Here is a 17972-nt window from a genome sequence, read left to right on the forward strand (position 1 = left end):
CCTGTGAGGGGTGGAAAGGCCCAGAGAAGCTGTGGCTCAGGATGTCCTAAACTGCACCTTGTGTACCAATGATTTCCACAGAATTTTTTCCTCGTTTTCAATTTATTCTCTCCCAGCAGAATAAAGGGAATAATTTTCAGGGAGTTTCCCAGCTTATTCTTTTCCCCTTCAGCCCACCCCATCTCTTTGCCAGAACACGAAAGTTAGTTAAATCACACCAAACCACCTAGAACTGCCTGAAACCCCAAAAAGAAAAGCAGAACCCAAAGCAGAACCCAGATAAGAAGTCCTTTGTCAGGGTTTATTTTAAGCACCTGTATTTTTCACAGCTTTCACAACTCTCTTCAACCATGCAAAAGCAGCTGATTGTATCAGGCTTGTCTCAGGCACAAAAGTTTTTGTAGTTAATGAATCATTAGCTCTGAGCTTCTACTTTGACCAATATCTGGATGTTTTACATGACACGGGTCAGCCAAAGACAAAAAAAATAACCATTTTTTATTAGCACAAAATAGAACACAAAAAGAAATGTGCCTTTTAAGGATGCTCACAACATGCCCAAGGCTCCACAGAAGAGACACCAAAAGCTCCTGCAGGTAAATTCCATGGAATTCTGATCCAATTCCCATCCCAACAACCCTCAGGAAAACCCCAACCTTTCTGCAGTAAGGCTGTGAAAAAATGCAATTTAGAAGAGAACTTTTCCAAAGGTTTGTGCCGTATAAACAACAGGAAATTCCTTCACTGATCCCTTCTCCCACACCTGATTTTTCTTAGCTTCAGCCTCATCTCAAAGAGGGACTCCAGAAATTCAGCAAAAAGAGCTCACACTTCTCCTTTGGGGAGGAAAAGTTCCTCCTTGGGAAACTCCTTCCTACAGTTTTCATCACAATCAGGAAAAGGTTACATGTCATCAACATACTTAAATATTTTTTAATTACAATTGCAGGTGTAAAATTTGTGACAGGTGAGGTTTCTTTTAGCGCTTGGAACTCCTCAGGTAGATCTTGGGGGTTTGCCAGCCTGCAGGAGCACTTTTCAAGCCAGCTTTCTTCCAGATGCGCTCCAAATCTTTCTCAAATTTTATCTAAAATAGGAAAAAAAAATAAAAGGAGAAAAAAAATGGTAACACAGCTTAGAAGCAAAAGCCACTGCCCACATGCCCCGAGGACAGTGTAGGTGTAACACACACAAAGGAAACAAAGGGTTTTAAGTGTCAAAATATTGAATTTTACTGCAGAAAATTCATCAGAAGACATTTAAATTCACAGGGACTTTGGCAGTATCGTTTTAAAAGTCCTGTGCAAGGAAAACTGAGAAGGTAAAATCAAATTTTAGCCACTTCCATTTAACCTTATCAAGTACCACTGTCCATTCCAATTCCTCCTTCTTCCCATAATTTTGCAGAAAATAAAGTTACATTCAAGAGGGACAAGTCTCAGTTTTAGAGTTCTTAGTGTCCATGCAAGGAGCAAGACAAAAACAAATCCCTAAATCGGGGTTTGACCCAAAAGTGATGTATCAGTTGGTTTTCTTAAATTCCTGACTCACAGAACTCCTTGTTTCACTTTTATTCCTCAGTTTTGTAGGGAAAGTTAAGCAAGACAAGCTTGACTTTAAAATAAAGCTACATTCAAGGGGGACATTCAAGTCTCAGGTTTAGTGTCCATGCAAGGAGCAAGACTAAAGAAAATCCCTAAATCAGGGATTTGACCCAAAAGTGATGCATCAGCTGGTTTTCTTACACCAGCTTCCTCAGTTTTGTAGGGAAAGTCAAGCAAGACAAGCTGAGTTCATCCAAGCTCACTTTTCCCTAAATCCACTTAAATTCATCCCCCAAAACCTACACAGAGACTGGTCTGATGTGTGGGCACATTTCTGCCAGGGAGCTCCCCCTCTCCTGGCTAAATAAATAAAATAAAGCGACATTCAAGAGGGACAAGTCTCAGTTTTAGAGTTCTCAGTCCATGCAAGGAGAAACCCAAAAAAATCCCTAAATCAGGGATGTGACCCAAAAGTGATTTCTCAGCTGGTTCCTTGGTTTGAATTTTATTCCTCAGTTTTGTAGGGAAAGTCAAGCAAGACAAGCTGAGTTCATCCAAGCTCATTTTTCCCTAAATCCTCTTAAATTCATGCCCCAAAACCCGCACAGAGGCTGCTTTGCTGTGTGGCCACGTTCCTGCCAGGGAGCTCGCCCTCCCCTGAGCTCACCTGCCGCTTCTTCTTGCGCCCCTCCTTTATCCTCCTGCGGATGAACTTCCTCCTCTTGAGCAGCTTCTTGTACTTGTGCCTGTTCATTTTCCTCCTGCGGATCTTCAGCACGTTCCTGCACTGCACTCTGTCACCCAGAGCTCCCTCTCCTTCCTCCACCTGCCCCGTCCCAGCGGCGGGGGGACACTCCAGGGGCTCTGGGTGTTCATGGCTGGCTTCTGGCTGAGCTTTGGGGAGGGAGTACCTGACTGTGAGCCAGCTCTCCAAGGGGCTGATGGAGAGTTTCCTGGGGATGAGGATCTCCTCCAGCTCAGGGTCCAGCGTGTGCCACTGCTGGGGCTGGGCCCCGCTGGGGTTTTGGGGCTGGGTGCTGTAGCGGGCGCACGGGGAGCGGCAGCACAGGAACGACGACACCGACCTGGGCAGGAGGTGGCCTTGGGGAGAAAAAGGGGGTTTGCACTTCAAAATTGCAGAACTTTCCAGAGAACAGCTCTGCCCCAGATCTCAAACTGACAGACAGATCCGGCCAGAGCAAGCTGACAAAGGGAGACGCTCGCAGAGGTTGTATCGACATCACAAAAGCGAGGAAGGATTTTCAAGCCTTCAAGTTTTCAATTTTAACTACAATGCTGTCATGCTAAAAATGTATTATATTTTAGTGGGAAAGCTGCCCAAATCATCCAGGCAGAGCAGGGTGGAGGTTCTGAAGGGGTTGGAATTCCATGGTCTTTAAAGTTCTCCTCCACTGGGAGGTGCCCCTGCCCATGGCAGAAATTTGGAATTCCATGGTCCTTTAAGGTTCTCCTTCACTGGGAGCTGAAGGGGTTGGAATTCCATGGTTTTTAAGGATCTCCTTCACTGGGAGGTGTCCCTGGCCAGCAGGAGTTTGGAATTCCATGGTTTTTAAGGTTCCCCTTCACTGGGAGCTGAAGGGGTTGGAATTCCATGGTCTTTGAGGTCCCCTCCAACCCAAACCCTTCCATGATTCCATTAAGTGGAATGTTCTTGTGTTTTCTGACTGAAAATCAATCTGGAATGGTAAGGAAGTGTTTGCTGTATCACACCTCTCTGTTGCTAAGGAATCTTCTCCAAAGCCACACCATACTTACGTATTAAACAGGACATAAACACATTTAACAACCACTGACTCAACAACAGCTCCTCTTTCCTGCACTGCTTGGTGGAAAAAAAAACCTTCTGGGAGCCCAATTAGCCCAGGAAAATAAACCCAAACAAACAGAAATCTTGGCCACACAATACCAATTTACCTGCAATTCTCGAAGCCTTCAGTAACTGGGAACTCAGCCGTGATATTAACATTTTGTTTCTCTTTGTTCACTGGCAGAGCCAGCAATGACTGTTCAAATAAGAACATTTATTCAGCGATGCAAACATGCAGCTTTAAAAAAAACCTTCCCTATTTAACCCCACATCCCCAAAAGACAGGTTGAGAATCTTAACATTCTCGTTAGTTTTACCCTCAGTCTGTCGGGCTCTGCTGTGGGGGGTCAAGCACAGGGGCAGCCGAGCCGCGGAGGGGATTTATTAATAAACCTTGGGTTGTTTTAACTTTAAAAACAAGGCAACTCCAGCCGAGCTCCCTAGCACAGCCCTGCTCCTCCCTACGGCCGGGAGGAGCAGCCGCGCGGCCTCAGAACGGGCCGTCCCCGAGGGGCCGCCTCCTTCCCCTCAGCCCCCCCGGCGCTGCCCCGCCCCGGGCGGGGTCCGCACGGAGCCCCCGGGCCGCGGTTCTCGCCCTCCCCTCACGGCCCCGCCGCCACCGCCGCCATCACCCACCGGCCCCGCCGCCACCGGAACTTCCGGCCGGCCGCGGGAGCGCCCCCTGGCGGCGCGCGCGGGGAACGGCCCCGCACGGCCCCTCGGGGGCACGCGAGGCGCCGGTGTGGGGCCCTCACGGGACTTTGTGGTTCTTCCCGGTCCCTCACGGGCGTTTATGGCCCTTCATGGTCCCCCACGGCCCTTCAGGGTCTCGCGAGGGACCGGTGTCGGTCCCTCGTGGGCGGTTGTGGCCCTTCATGGGACTTTATGGTTCTTCATGGCCCCTCACGGCCCTTCAGGGTCCTGCAAGGCCCTGGTCTCAGTCCCTCATGGGCGGTTATGGCCCTTCATGGGACTTTATTGTTCTTCATGGTCCCTCATGGTCCTTTACGGCTCTTTATGGCCCTTCATGGTCCCTCACAGCCCCTCAAGATGCTGGTCTCGGCCCTTCACGGGCATTTGTGGCCCTTCATGGTCCCTCAGGGTCCCTCAAGGTACCAGTCTGGGTCCCTCACGGGACTTTATGGCCCTTCATGGTCCCCCACAGCTCGCTGTGATGCTGTGAAGGGTTCTGTGATGCTGTGAAGGATTCTGTGATTCTCTGAAGGATTCTGTAATTCTCTGAAGGGTTCTGTGATGCTCTGAAGGATCCTCTGAATGGTTCTGTGATTCTCTGAAGGATTCTCTGAAGAGTTCTGTGATTCTCTGAAGGATTCTCTGAAGAGTTCTGTGAAGTATTCTCTGAAGAGTTCTCTGAAGGATTCCATGATGCTGTTCCAGTGATGCTGTCCCTGTCCCTGCAGGGATCGTGGAAGGCACACAGCCACCTCTCCCACACCTCATCTGCACTGGGGCGGGTCCGGTGGCCGCTGTCCAGGGACAGCCACACCTGTCCTCTCCCTCACCTGGCTGCTGTTTGTCCTCTCTGCCTCGGCACAGGACCCCACCATCCTGGCACAGCATCAAAGGGCCTAATCAGCCGGCATGAGGGAGGGATGTCGAAGCCAATCCCAGACTTCAAAGAGCTTTTTGCTTTTGTACCTACCTCAGCCAGAACACAGGAGATTTATTCACCAGCTGCTTTGAGTATTTCAGAGCAGAACAAGGGTCTGTCAGAGATTTATTCAGCAGCTGCTTGTAGTATTTCAGAGCAGAACAAGGGTCTGTCAGAGATTTATTCAGCAGCTGCTGGTTGTATTTCCGAGCAGAACAAGGGTCTGTCTCTGGTTTAGGTACGCCCCACTGTGTCAAACCCAACTACCCTGAAAGGTTAACACGGGTTAGAAATTCTTCCTGGAAATTAAGAATAAAGTTCCCTTGTCTGGAAAGAGAAACCTATGGAGGAGAAATTAAATGAAGTAAACAGTTCGGTAAACAGACTGAGACTTTATTGAAGACATTTCAGAAGTTTATGTACAAAACAACATTCCCACCCCCATATCAGGCTGTTAGTCACCCACTGGGAACAAAGCAAGTGCCTGGTGTACACTGGCAACCTGGGGACACTCAGAGTTTGCCATGGAATTCACAGAAGGTAACAAATTCCCTTGGTTTAGAGCAGGGCAATTTCAGCCTTGGCTCAGTTAGGAACAAAAGGAATCAAAGGAGATTTTTTTTTTTTTCTGGAGGTAACTGAGCATGCTGGAATCTGACAGCATCCACTGGCCTTTACTCTGAGGTCAGGTCATTTAATTCTGCAAAGAGCCAGAAGCCCACTTTGGGTTTGGAAGTGGAAAGGAAGCAGCAGCCCCTGGATTTAACCTGCAGGTTTGGATGCATTTCAGAGGGCTCCAGGAGATGCCCATCACCGGGAGCACAGCAGTGTTTGCAGCTAGAGCAGAGCAGTAGCAATGCCAAGGGAAAGACTCAGCCCCTCTGCTTCCCAAACACACCCACAGAGAGGCTGAGTGTCAGGTGGATATTTCAACAAGCGTGTAAGAACCCCCTAGAGACAGACAGGAGTGGTTAAATTGTGACTGAGGAGCTGTTCCTGTGGAGTTCTGTGCTCTTCTACCACGGCAGAGTTTCCCCTTGCCAGTCCAGGAAAGAACCATTTTCTTTTTCACCGAGACGTTCCAGAACAGAGAGAATACCTGGGATGGCCTCCTGCACCTGCATGGGAGCCTGGAATGAAACAAGCTTAGGTCATTGCTGGGAATATCCTGCAGAGGAGAATTAAATACATTTCAGGAGGCTCTAGAATGAAGGGGGATGTCAGAGAAACAGAGAGAGAAAGCTAGATAAGCTTTCCCATGAATTGGTCTGAGGGAGCTGGAGAGAAAGAATTAAAACAATCCCCACGTGGTGTTTTGTAATAAGCTGTTTTGCTCATAAGGTTGTTCACAAAAGGGTGGTTTCTTAGCACCCTCTCTGTAGCAAACTGGAGTATAAAAAGGAATTCTTAATAAAGTTATCAGCCTTCAGAGAATGCATGGAGTGTGTCACTCATTTATCTGTGTCATCTCTGACTCAGTGGTGACATTTTGGTGTGTCACAGCCCACAGAGGGGTGCAGCCAGGGGGCTGGGACAGCAAGGGTGTCACAGACATATTTTATGAAAAATCCTGTCGTTAAGATCTTTTCTCCTGAGAAGCTGAGAGGCCTCAGAAACGAAATGCAAACAATAATTACCTGCTTCTGTGGGATGCAACAGGTGAATCTTTGATTGGTCTCATGTGGTTGTTTTTAATTAATGGCCAATCACAGTCCGGCTGTCTCGGACTCTGGTCAGTCACAAGATTTTTATTATCATTCTTTTTCTATTCCTTTCAAGCCTTCTGGTAAAATCCTTTCTTCTATTCTTTTAGTATCGTTTTAATATATAATTTTCTTTTAATATAATATATGATATATTCTTTTAATATAATATGTGATATATATTATATTATATTATATTATATTATATTATATTATATTATATTATATTATATTATATTATATATCATGAAATAATAAATCAGCCTTCTGAAACATGGAGTCAAGATTCTCATCTCTTCCCTCATCCTGAGACCACCACCACACAAGGGACCCCAGTGTGACATTTCCAGCACTGGCACTCACCATGTTCCCACCCATGTCTGTTTGAAGCCAGCCTGGGTGCAAGGAAATGCAGAGAATTCCGTCTGATTTCAGGTCTGCAGCGAGACACCGGGTGATCATGTTCAAGGCAGTCTGCAGGGGTGGAAACACCCATTAATTAATGTGTGATTAATGAGCCTGGAGCACCAGCCCGAGCCCAGCTGCTGGGCACCTCCCTTCCACCCTGCTGCCACAGCACGGGGCAGGAAGAGGCTCTCAGGAACTCATCCGGACTTTCTGGGAACTCTGAAAGCTCTGCCACCACAAACTCACTGCCCAAAAACGAAACCAAGCCGTGAAGGAAGATAAAGTGGCATTTGCAACGCCTCAGGAGCTGGGAGGAGAATAATATTGACATAAGGACTGTGTTTTTCTGCACTAATCACTACACAAACATTCATTTACTTCTGAACAGGGAAAACAAGCATTTAACAGCTTATGAGTAGGTGGTGTAGGAGAAACTGTATGTGTTATCTGTACAAACTCAATCCCTGGATGTGAGAAAACTGAAAATCCCACCTGTCACTGATTGACATCACCACGTAGAGGTCAGCACACCTTTTGCTGAGTTTCCAGCCTGCTCTCTCTCTTGGATGGGAGAGGAACACAGCTGATGGAGCCCACACTCAATGGCATCAGCTCTTCCCTGAGTGCCAAAACCCTCAGGAGTGGATCTGTACCAGAGCAGGGATTTGGGAGCCTGTTCTCCAGGAGTTGCTCCAGGTGCAGCATTCCAAGCTCCCACTTCCACCCACATGAAGAACAAGAACACTTTTTGTGCCCACAGAGGTGCTGCACCCCTTGCTAAGGCCAGCATGGCTCCACCTGCCCTCAGCCAGGGAGCACAGCCCAGGGCAGCCTGTAGCTGTGATATTTTTTGAAAATTCCCTTTGCTAGGATTGTTCTCCTGAGAAGCTGAGAGGCCTCAGAAACGAAATGTAAACAATAATTACCTGCTGCTGTGGAATGCAACAGGTGAATCTTTGATTGGTCTTATGTGGTTGTTTCTAATTAGTGGCCAATCACAGTCCAGCTGTATCAGACTCTGGTCAGATACAAGATTTTATTATCATTCCATTCCATTTCTTTGCTTGCAAGCCTTCTGATGAAATCCTTTCTTCTATTCTTTTAGTATAGTTTTAGTATAATTTCAATATAATATATATCATAATTATATTAGATAATATATACTTTAAATATAATATATAATCATCATTAATATAATATATATCAATTTACTTTTAATATAATATATATCATAAAATGGAGTCAACATTCTCATCTCTTCCCTGTCCTGGGACCCCTGATAACACCACCCCAGCAGCCCACAAACCTTTGCTATCCTGTAGGGATAGACCTTGAGGAACATCTCGTTGGCCTGGACGAGCTGCATGGAGGCAGCCAGGGAGGACATGTTGATGATGGCAGCTCTGTGACAGCCCATGCCAGTGCCCAGCTGTGCTGCCTTCCTCAGCAGCGGGAGGAACGCCTGTGAAAACCAGAGTTTGCTTTCATTTGGTGATTGGGGTTGGAGCTGGATCATTCCCTCATCCAAAGCAGGAACCCCAGCACAGCTCTGTGCCACCAGCACAGCGTGGTGGTGGCTCCTCACACCCCGTGGCCTGAGGAGAAATTCCTCCAGCAGCCTCTTCTGCCCACCTCCCGTCCCCACTGTGGCATTCACCTCCTCTGAAAAAATCCCTTTGCCCGGGGTTTTTCTCCTGGGAAGCTGAGAGGCCTCAGAGAAAAGGAAAAAAATTATCTCATTTACTTCTCCTGTATTTTGCTCATGTGGAATGTGTTTGGGGATTGTTTACCCACAGGTGATTGTTTGATTTGATTCTAGTGTGAGTTATTTTGACTCTTTGGCCAATTGGGGTCAAGCTGTGTTGAGACTCTGGAAAGAGTCACGAGTTTTTATTACTATTTTTTAGCATTGAGTAAATATCCTTTCTGTATTCTTTAGTATAGTATATACAGTATTCTTTAATATAATGTAGTATCCTAAAATAATAAATTAACTTTCTGAGAACATGGAGTCAGATCCATCACTCCTCCCTGCAAACACAAAGTGACCCCACACCAGTGCACAGACAGCAGCTCTGTGTCAGAACTGTCTCTCTGTGCAGCTCCAAGAGGACAAACAGCTGCACAATTCCAGCTCCCCTGTGGAAAAGGCCCAGACTGAGCCCATCCCTGCTCACCTTGGTGACCATCAGCTGGGCCACGGTGTTGGTTTCATAAATGGTGAGCATGGTCTCTGCCGTGACCTCCTCCAGCGAGGCCAGCACGTTGATGCCAGCGTTGTTGATCAGGCAGTTCAGCCCTTTGTCTCCCACGATTTCTTCCACTTCCTTCACCACTTTCTTGATGCTGTTCTCACAGACCACATCTGCACAGAGGAGGCAGGAAAAGCCCCAGGTGAACAGTGCAGGGTGTGCCTGGCACGGGACAACCCCTGCCAAACCAAAGCTGGGGCTCACTGGGGATGTTTGGGCAGCACGCAGGTGGACATGCACAGATTTTACAGAATTACATTTCCCCAGTGTTATGGGGAAATAGTTTTCACTGCTGGAGATCGTGTCCAGCTACTGATCACTCAGGAGACCAATTTTTTTAAGATGCACTCACCTAAGCTGAACAAATTTCAGAAATAAAGCTCTTTACTCACCCAGTTGCAGGAGCCTGATGTTGCTGTATTGCTTGCTGAGCTGTTGCAGTTCCTAGGAAAAAGAATTATTTTTATTTTATATATACATATATCTCCATGGCTATTGCAGAAATCACTTTGAATTCTGCACCTCCAGAACTACAACTGAAATATTTTCCTGATTGGGCTGAAGGCAGAGATTCCCCTTTGTTTTCCAGCCTGCTGAGCAGCTTTTCTAAGAGCCAGATCAGGAAATTGGACTCTTCCCTGCTTAGTCCAGACTCCAGCGTGCTGGAGTTTTAGTGGGATATTTCCCAGTTTTAGTGCTCAGTTCTCAGCATTCCAGTAAAAATCCAGTGCCTCCCCAATTCTGTGAGAAAATCCTAATTCTCCTGAAGCTCAGCTAGTGCTGGACACCCCTTCAGGGCAACAGGAATGCTTTTAAAACCCCATTTGGAATTTCTGTTTGCAGGAAAATTTCCCCGTGGAAATTTCATTTCCCCATGGGAATTTCGTTTCCCCAGCAGCCTCGTTAGCGTCACTTCTTGTAAGTGGAGGTGGAGCCCACCAAGAAATCAGCCTGGGGCACAGCCACTGTCCAGGAGAACAATTCCCTCCCTGCTGGAGCTCACTCAGTGCCTGTCAGCACTGCAGGCTGCTGTTCCTGCAGAAATCCCTGCTCTCCTCTGCTCCAAGTGTGTCCAGACTGGATTTATGGGCCCAGCTGGAGCTCTCAGGTTTCTGTGCCGTGGAGCCAAGTGGGAAGCGGTGGCCAAAGACAACAGATGGATTCCATATTCCCAGTCATGTTCAGGAGACACAGCACACCTGGCCAAACATTCCAACCCCAGCAAATCCCTTTCTTTAGGAGCCCTTTGGGAATAGGGGTCAGGAGGGCAGGTTTGGAAAGAATCCTTCCCTGCCCCTTGGAGACACCGCAGGGACTCGCTGTGCTCTGACAAACCATAATGGATCACATCTTTTATCTCACAGCAGAGCCTGCAGGGCTCTCTCCAGGCTTGTTTGGGAGATTTTTGTTCTCCCACCCAGGCCAATCTGCAACTGCAGTTAAGGCTATTAAGGGGAGGGGGAAGGAAAAACAAGTCAGAAGCACAAAACCAGAAGGCATTCCTTGCTTTGGGCAGGGCTCGGTGGGACAGATTTCCATAAATTAAAGGCCCAGAACACACTGGCTTGTTTATTGATGAAATAGCTCTGCCTTGTCAAGGCCTGCAGTAATCCTGTGCCTTTGGCTTGTCACTGGATTTCAGTTTGACGGCATCACTCAGTGCATAATCAGCTCCAGGAGTGCTCTGGCTGCTCCAGGTTTGTCCATTTATTTATAGTTCATTTATTTATATGCTTTACTCTCTGACAGAAACGAGCTACCAGCTCCTGCTGAAAGGCAAGAGAGGCTGAGAGGCTTCTGAAGTGAGCAAACAATATTTTCAATTAAGAACTGAAGCATTCTCCAGTACACAGACAGCAGGAAATCACAATAGCTGCATGCAAATTAGGTTTAAAATTCAGTGGGTTTTCCAGTTAATTACTTGGTTAACAAGTGACTCCCCATTCAGGGGTTTAAATTTCTGAGAAGCAGCTCCCAGGCACAAAGCTGATCTAGCCAGCTTTGGTCTTCAAGAATGTTACACCTGATAGAAGCTGAAAAATCCAGTTAGAACATCTAAAACTTGCAGGAAAGCTTATTTTCCCCCCTCCTGTGACTAGAGGGAACATGAGAAAAGGAGGACTGAGACAAGGAGGTACAGCCAACATATCCCAGCTAAGGCATTTTTAATTAGTGTGCTGTGACAGATAATTTAAAAACAAACAAGACAAACAAAGCCCAACAAAAAGCCACAACACAACTCCCTAACAGCGTGTTTATTTAGCATAGTAGCTGCAGAACTGCTCGGCACCTGAACAATCATCCCTGAGAATCAGCTCGTGGGGAGTCCGAGACAAGAATTAAACTCTGATTAGCATCTGTTGTTTCCTGCTTGCTGATTTTTAATTACGATTAACAAAGAGTCAGCCTATTCTGATTTAAACAAGATCCTCTGGCACTCAGGGCTCCAGACTCATCAGCACACAGGGTATTTATTGCTAGATTTCGAGCAGGAATGTTTTGTTGTCTTTGTCATTTAGCAAGATTTACTTTGCCTTCTTTATGAAAGCATTATCCACTTCGGTTACAGCTCTTGGAAAGGGCCTGGCCCAGCTCAGCCAGTTGGAAGCAATCAAGGCAAACAAACACAGCCTGAGAGCAGGATAAAGGTGCTTGGGTATCCTTCACCTCATCCTGCTTGCTCTGGGGACAAAGCCAGAGGTGTATCCTATTTTTCTGCGTCCCTCTGAGACAGCTTTTCAGTATCACAGTGTACAGCCAGCTCGCTGTTCAGCCCTGGAACAGCTTCCACAGCACTGCCCTGACCCACAGCCCTCTCTGCCTCCAGAAAATCCAGCCCTCACTGCTGTAGGAAGTGTAAAACACTTCCAGAAAAAATAAATAATCAAACAAAACGACTCTGCAGTAACCCAAAATTAGAAAGACTTCAAGAATGCTCCCCTCTGCCTGATGTATATTCAGAAATGCCCCCTTTGCCTGATAAATCTGGCGCACAGAGCGCTCAGCTGCTCTTCCCACTTGCAAACCACATGGCTAAAATATGTGTTAGAGGGAAAAACAAGCCCCAGAGCTGACAGAGACAGTGAGCAGAGAGCTCTGGGCTGAGGAGGGACCAGGCACAGCTTGGGGACTCCATCTCCTGCTCCAGAGAGAGGGAAAATGCACATTTGAGCTTCCCAGAGCTCTGCAGAGGGATTTGCTCACCTGGGAACTCGCTGGGCCGTGGGGAGATGCTCCTGTGCACATCCCACAGCTCTGGGCACTTTTTTATTGATTTATTCACCTCCTCCTTCCCCATCACACCAGGGCCTGCACCGTTTTTAAGTGCAGACCTTTAGGGCAGAGTTTTCCCTTTTATAGGAAAGCAGGATGGAGGAGGAAGGAGCAAAGATGGAAAAGAGGAGTGTGGGGAGAATTCCAGCTTGTGCTGGCTCCCTGCTAACAGCACTGGGGCTGTGTCACTTTTTTTTTTTTTTTTAAGATTTTCTAAGCTTTTTTTCTAAGATTTTTTAATATTTTCTAAGCCTTCTGATGTTTATATTGTCATAACAAACTTTTTTCCACGCACATTCTGTAAAGAACTTATTGTTTTGCATTCTTTTATGGAGGAGGAGAAATTTGACAGGCTGTTGGTTTGCTCAGTGTCATTGGAGGGGTGGCAATGGACAAACTGTCCATTTCCAATTCACTGTCACTTTTGGAAATTTATAAATGTTGGACTCAGAAAATAAACTCCCCCTTTTTTCACCTTGAAAACAGCAGTGTGCCCATCTGGAGAGCAAAACCAGGACACCAGGATTATTTCCCTGGAGATTTGTGGCTGCTTTTCAGCGCTGGAGCAGCCCGAGAAAAGGCAGAAACAACCCAAGAAAAGGCAGAAACAACCCAAGAAAAGGCAGAGTGGGATCAGAGCGTGGCTGGAGGAGGCTCCGGTGGTGTTTTCCAGCAGGGGCAGTGGTTATCTGCCTGCCTGCTGCACGTTATCGTGTGATCTGCAGCCCATTTGTTAAGCAAATGTTCTGGGGAGGCCACCTAGGAGCTCCTCAGGCCCGGAGCTCGAGTTTTCACAACTTCTGCCAGCACAGACTCACATGCAAAATCCTGCAGCTGTTGAGCATTACCCCAAGGTTGGGGAGCTACAGGAGATAGATGTGCTGCTTTTCCTGGGGAAGAGAGCAAAGCACACTCGGGTCTCCCCAGCATCTTTGGAAAAGCAGCTCCTTAAGGGCTCCTCTCTGCCCACTCCTTGGAGGGCTCCAAAACATTCACTCATCACTCTGCTGAGGGATTCCTGCCCAACGGGGAGCTGTGTTTGCCAGTAGTTAAGTGTATTTAATCGCTTTTCCTCTGAAAATTGGGAGATTGTTTTTAAAAGCCTTTTTATTTAAGCTCTGCCCATCTCCATTCTGCCATGGGAAAATGCTGCTCTGCCAAAGCAGAGAGCAGAATTTAAAGGAACTGTCCAAAGGTTCATCCTCTCATGCAGTGGGGGACAATTCACTTGTACAAGGAGGATTTTTCACATGGTCAACAAAATACCAAGGGGAAAAACCAAAATCAGACCACCTGAACTGCTGTCAGGAGAAAAAGCACTGACCCAGGTGCGCAGAGAAAGAAAAACTCCCTCAATTTCACAGCCCACAAACGGGTCTGGGATGAGCCAAGCCCATTTCATGTGCCCTGAGTTGAGCCTGCAGTGCCAATTCCTGGAGAGCAAAAACCTGAACTCTGAGAGTTCAAATTTTGACTGGGAATTCAGTGACAGAAAAGGAAAGGGAGAAGGAAAGGGAGAAGGAAAGGGAGAAGGAAAGGGAGAAGGAAAGGGAGAAGGAAAGGGAGAAGGAAAGGAAAGGAAAGGAAAGGAAAGGAAAGGAAAGGAAAGGAAAGGAAAGGAAAGGAAAGGAAAGGAAAGGAAAGGAAAGGAAAGGAGACAAGAAAATCATGGAAGCTTTGCCTTTCCCACCACACTCAGCAGCACTACCAGGCTGGAGCCGAGCTGTGAGAGCAGCAGCTGAATTTGGTGCTGCCAGGACCAAGATTGCCAGTGCTGAGGCTGGAGCAGGTCTGTTCTTGCCCTCTGCCAGCCCCAAGGAGCAGTGGGAACACTCTCCGAGGGTCAGAAAGTTTTGTGCCAGCTCCATGATTTGCAGATGGGGCAGATAATGCTGGTGAAACCACTACAATACCTTTAGTAAAGATTTCTCTTCCTTGTGGAGTTTCCAAACCCATCTGTTAGAAATCTGCTTTCAGCTGACTGCAGAGGTTTCTATTGATGTCCTGCCAAGGCACAGCACATGGCCTGGAGGTCCTCACAGAGAACAAAAACCCACCCTGATCCACCAAGGACAAAACTTGCCCCCTCTAAAAAATGGAGCAGCTCAGGGTGCAGCCCGTGTGGCTGGCAGGATCCCTGTGGGGCTGCAGGAATGTGGCTCCTGGCCAGGTCACCCTGCCAGAGGCTTTCCAGGTTTCTCCCTCCAGCCAGGAGTGACCCAGACTCTTCCCAGACACATTGCACTGTCTGAGGGCTGTTCCATCTCCCTCTGCAGGTTTACAGCCCTTTTGCTGCAGATTTTTAAATACTGATAACACAAAAAAACCTCCAAAACTGATGAGTTGTGCTGAGATTTGCCCGTGTAATGTTTCCTAGGAAGCTCTTCCTGTTAAAGGAACAATTTCACTCCTCCATGTAATGGATCTGAGAACATTATGATGAAAACAAAAAAATCATAATGTTTGTGAAAAAGAGAAGTTTCCTGCCTACAGGAGACACCCTGCCAGAGGCTTTCCAGGTTTCTCCCTCCAGCCAGGAGTGACCCAGACTCTTCCCAGACACATTGCAGTGTCTGAGGGCTGTTTCATCTCCCTCTGCAGGTTTACAGCCTTTTTGCTGCAGATTTTTAAATAAAAATCACAACCACACACACACACACAAAAAAACAAAACAAAAAAACCCAAACCCCAAAACTGATGAGTTGTGCTGAGATTTGCCCATGTAATGTTTCCTAGGAAGCTCTTCCTGTTAAAGGAACAATTTCACTCCTCCATGTAGTGGATCTGAGATCATTATGATGAAAAAAAATCACAGGGGAAAGAGAAAGAACCTCTCTCAGCAGCGGCTGGAGCAGCTTTGGGACAAACCAGCAGGCAGGGAGATTTTGATCTAGCGCAGGTCAGATGTCTCTGCTGCCTTCCTGTGCCACTACTACAGCGGGCTCTTGTGCAATCTCTGTAGGAAATGGGGCTGGGAGCGGTGCCAGGAGAGGACGGGAGTTAAAGGGGCAGAATGGGAGAATTTCTGCTCAATAACAGGAGTTAAAGGAACAGAATGGGAGAATTTCTGCTCAATAACAGGAGTTAAAGGGACAGAATGGGAGAATTTCTGCTCAATAACAGGAGTTAAAGGGACAGAATGGGTGAATTTCTGCTCAGGAGTTAAAGGGACAGAATGGGGTGAATTTCTGCTCAGGTGCTGCCATGAGGGGCTCAGGGAACAGGAGTTAAAGGAACAGAATGGGTGAATTTCTGCTCAGGTAACAGGAGTTAAAGGGACAGAATGGGTGAATTTCTGCTCAGGAGTTAAAGGGACAGAATGGGGTGAATTTCTGCTGAGGTAACAGGAGCTAAAGGGACAGAATGGGGTGAATTTCTGCTCAGGTAACAGGAGCTAAAGGGACAGAATGGGGTGAATTTCTGCTCAGGTGCTTAATAACAGGAGTTAAAGGGACAGAATGGGTGAATTTCTGCTCAGGTGCTCAATAACAGGAGTTAAAGGGAACAGAATGGAGTGAATTTCTACTCAGGTAACAGGAGCTAAAGGAACAGAATGGGGTGAATTTCTGCTCAGGTGCTGCGAGGAGGGGACCAGGGGGAGCCACAGGGAGCAGCAGCCCTGAAAGGGAGCTGTGCACCTGATCCCAGCCTTGCTGGGCTGTTTCTCTGCACTTTCATTCAGAAATACCCTAAATAATGCACCTTTGTGCTGGAGACCTTTTTTTTAAATTAAGATCTTTTCCTTCAGTTTCATAAGGACCTGCAGAGCTCAGACTGCAGCTGTTACCTGGCCAGCCCTGTCCCACATCCCAGCCACCACCTTTTAGAGATTTTTTTGTAGCTAAGCAGTAACCAAAGTTGCTGTGTTGGGTTTATTGCTAGGACAGTGTGATCACAATCCGTGTGAAAGGAACCAAATCCCTCGGAAGGAGCAGACACAGGGGCTCTGTTTCCCTCTGAAATTTGCATTTTTCCTCGCTGGAAATGCAGGGGAGATGCAGGGATGGGGCTGTGGGTGTCAGTTCTCCTTCCAAATGCCTGGGCAGTTCCAGAGAGGTTTGGGAAGGAGCAGGGGGATGGGCACCTGTGGGAGTTTCTGTGCTGCCCAAATTCCCCCTCTCGAGGAGAGCCGAGATCAGCCCGCACACACCACGGGTGACACCGCTGGGCACAGAGTGACCGATCAGCCTCCCAGTGTTTGAGAGGTGTGTGAAATTCCGTGAAATTGGAGTTTTAAAGACTCCTATAAAGGTCTACAGGAGTCCCAAAACCACTGCGATGCTGCAGCAGGAGGGACTTGGGCTGAAATGGGAGAGAGAGAGAGAGAGAGAGAGAGAGAGAGAGGGAGAGCTGCAAGTGGATCCACGAGCAGCAGGTACCAAACGCTCCTGTTTCCAGCAGGAACTCGGAGCCCTGCCCAGCAGAGAGGGGAACTAAGAGAAGTGATTAATTCATTGCTCATCTGGGCTTTCTCAATTGCTGCAGGCGCAGCAGAGAACAGGAGGCAGAGCAGGCACACGGCTCCTGATGGGGACACAGACACGCGTGGAGAGAGGGAGAGAAGCAAAGCTGTGGCGGGTTTCTCCCCTTTCTGGGAAAGGTTTCTGAGGGCTCCGGGCCGGGCAGATCTGGGCAAGGACAGCGCAGACAATTCCAGCAGCAAACCCAGCGAGAAACTCGGGGATGGACGGAAGGGGGTGGCAGGAGCGCTGGAGATGCTGCAGCTGCCCGGCCGTGTCCCGCTCGCTCTCCTGCTCCCGGGAACGCTCCCTGTCATGGATAAACCCGAGCTCCAGCCCCGGAGACCTGCCCGGTATCGGCTCCACCCGCCCCGGCTCCTGCCCCAGCCCAGGAGCTCGGTCCCGGCCCCATCCCAGCCCTGCTCCATCCCAGCTCGGGAGTTCCGTCCTTGCTCCATCCCAGCTCGGGAGCTCCATCCCAGCTCCATGCCCGGCCCGGCTCCATCCCCTCCCGGGCTCTCTCTGCCGGCACAGGGATGCTCGAGATGTTCCTCATTTCCAAAGTGCCTTCTCCTCCCTCCCGACCCCTTTACCCGTCTCCGGTGACCCCCAGCGCCCCCGCCCCGTTTACCTGCGCCTTCTCGGGGTACCGGCACGTCGCAAAGACCAAATCCGGGGAGGGGCTGGCGGCTGCGAGCCCCCGCACCAGCCCCAGCCCGATGCCGCGGCTGCAGCCGGTGATGAGCACGGAGCGGCAGCGGGGCTGGGCCATCGCTGCCTCGGCTCGGCCGCTCCGCTCCGCTCCCGGCGCTTCTGGAGCCCACGCGGGTCTCAAACAACCTGAGCCGTGCGGAGCCGCCCCGGGCCCGCCCCTGCCGCGGCGCCGCCCCCG

General features: G+C 48.5%; 2 protein-coding genes across 3 annotated transcripts; both read right to left on the bottom strand.

Annotated features, from left to right (window-relative positions):
* Positions 1-280: 280 nt before the first annotated feature.
* Positions 281-3986, bottom strand: AURKAIP1 (aurora kinase A interacting protein 1). 2 transcript variants are annotated; one of them, XM_036396403.1, is made up of 4 exons: positions 3968-3986; positions 3480-3568; positions 2212-2645; positions 281-1087 (listed from the first exon to the last, which is right to left on the bottom strand). In XM_036396403.1, the coding sequence occupies exons 2-4, from the start codon at positions 3529-3531 to the stop codon at positions 980-982; spliced, it is 594 nt and encodes a 197-aa protein (XP_036252296.1). In that variant the 5' UTR covers positions 3532-3568; positions 3968-3986; the 3' UTR covers positions 281-979. The 2 variants fall into 2 exon arrangements, with proteins under 2 accessions (XP_036252296.1, XP_036252294.1); XM_036396401.2 differs by lacking the exon at positions 3968-3986 and adding an exon at positions 3690-3879.
* A 1370-nt stretch (positions 3987-5356) lies between these two features.
* Positions 5357-17914, bottom strand: LOC118694911 (C-factor-like). The gene is made up of 6 exons (XM_036396229.2): positions 17712-17914; positions 9740-9791; positions 9273-9460; positions 8402-8557; positions 7051-7161; positions 5357-6114 (listed from the first exon to the last, which is right to left on the bottom strand). The coding sequence occupies exons 1-6, from the start codon at positions 17850-17852 to the stop codon at positions 6001-6003; spliced, it is 762 nt and encodes a 253-aa protein (XP_036252122.1). The 5' UTR covers positions 17853-17914; the 3' UTR covers positions 5357-6000.
* Between the last annotated feature and the right edge of the window lie 58 nt (positions 17915-17972).

The sequence above is a fragment of the Molothrus ater genome, chromosome 23, assembly GCF_012460135.2.
Source record: "Molothrus ater isolate BHLD 08-10-18 breed brown headed cowbird chromosome 23, BPBGC_Mater_1.1, whole genome shotgun sequence".
Classification (NCBI taxonomy): Eukaryota; Metazoa; Chordata; class Aves; order Passeriformes; family Icteridae; genus Molothrus; species Molothrus ater.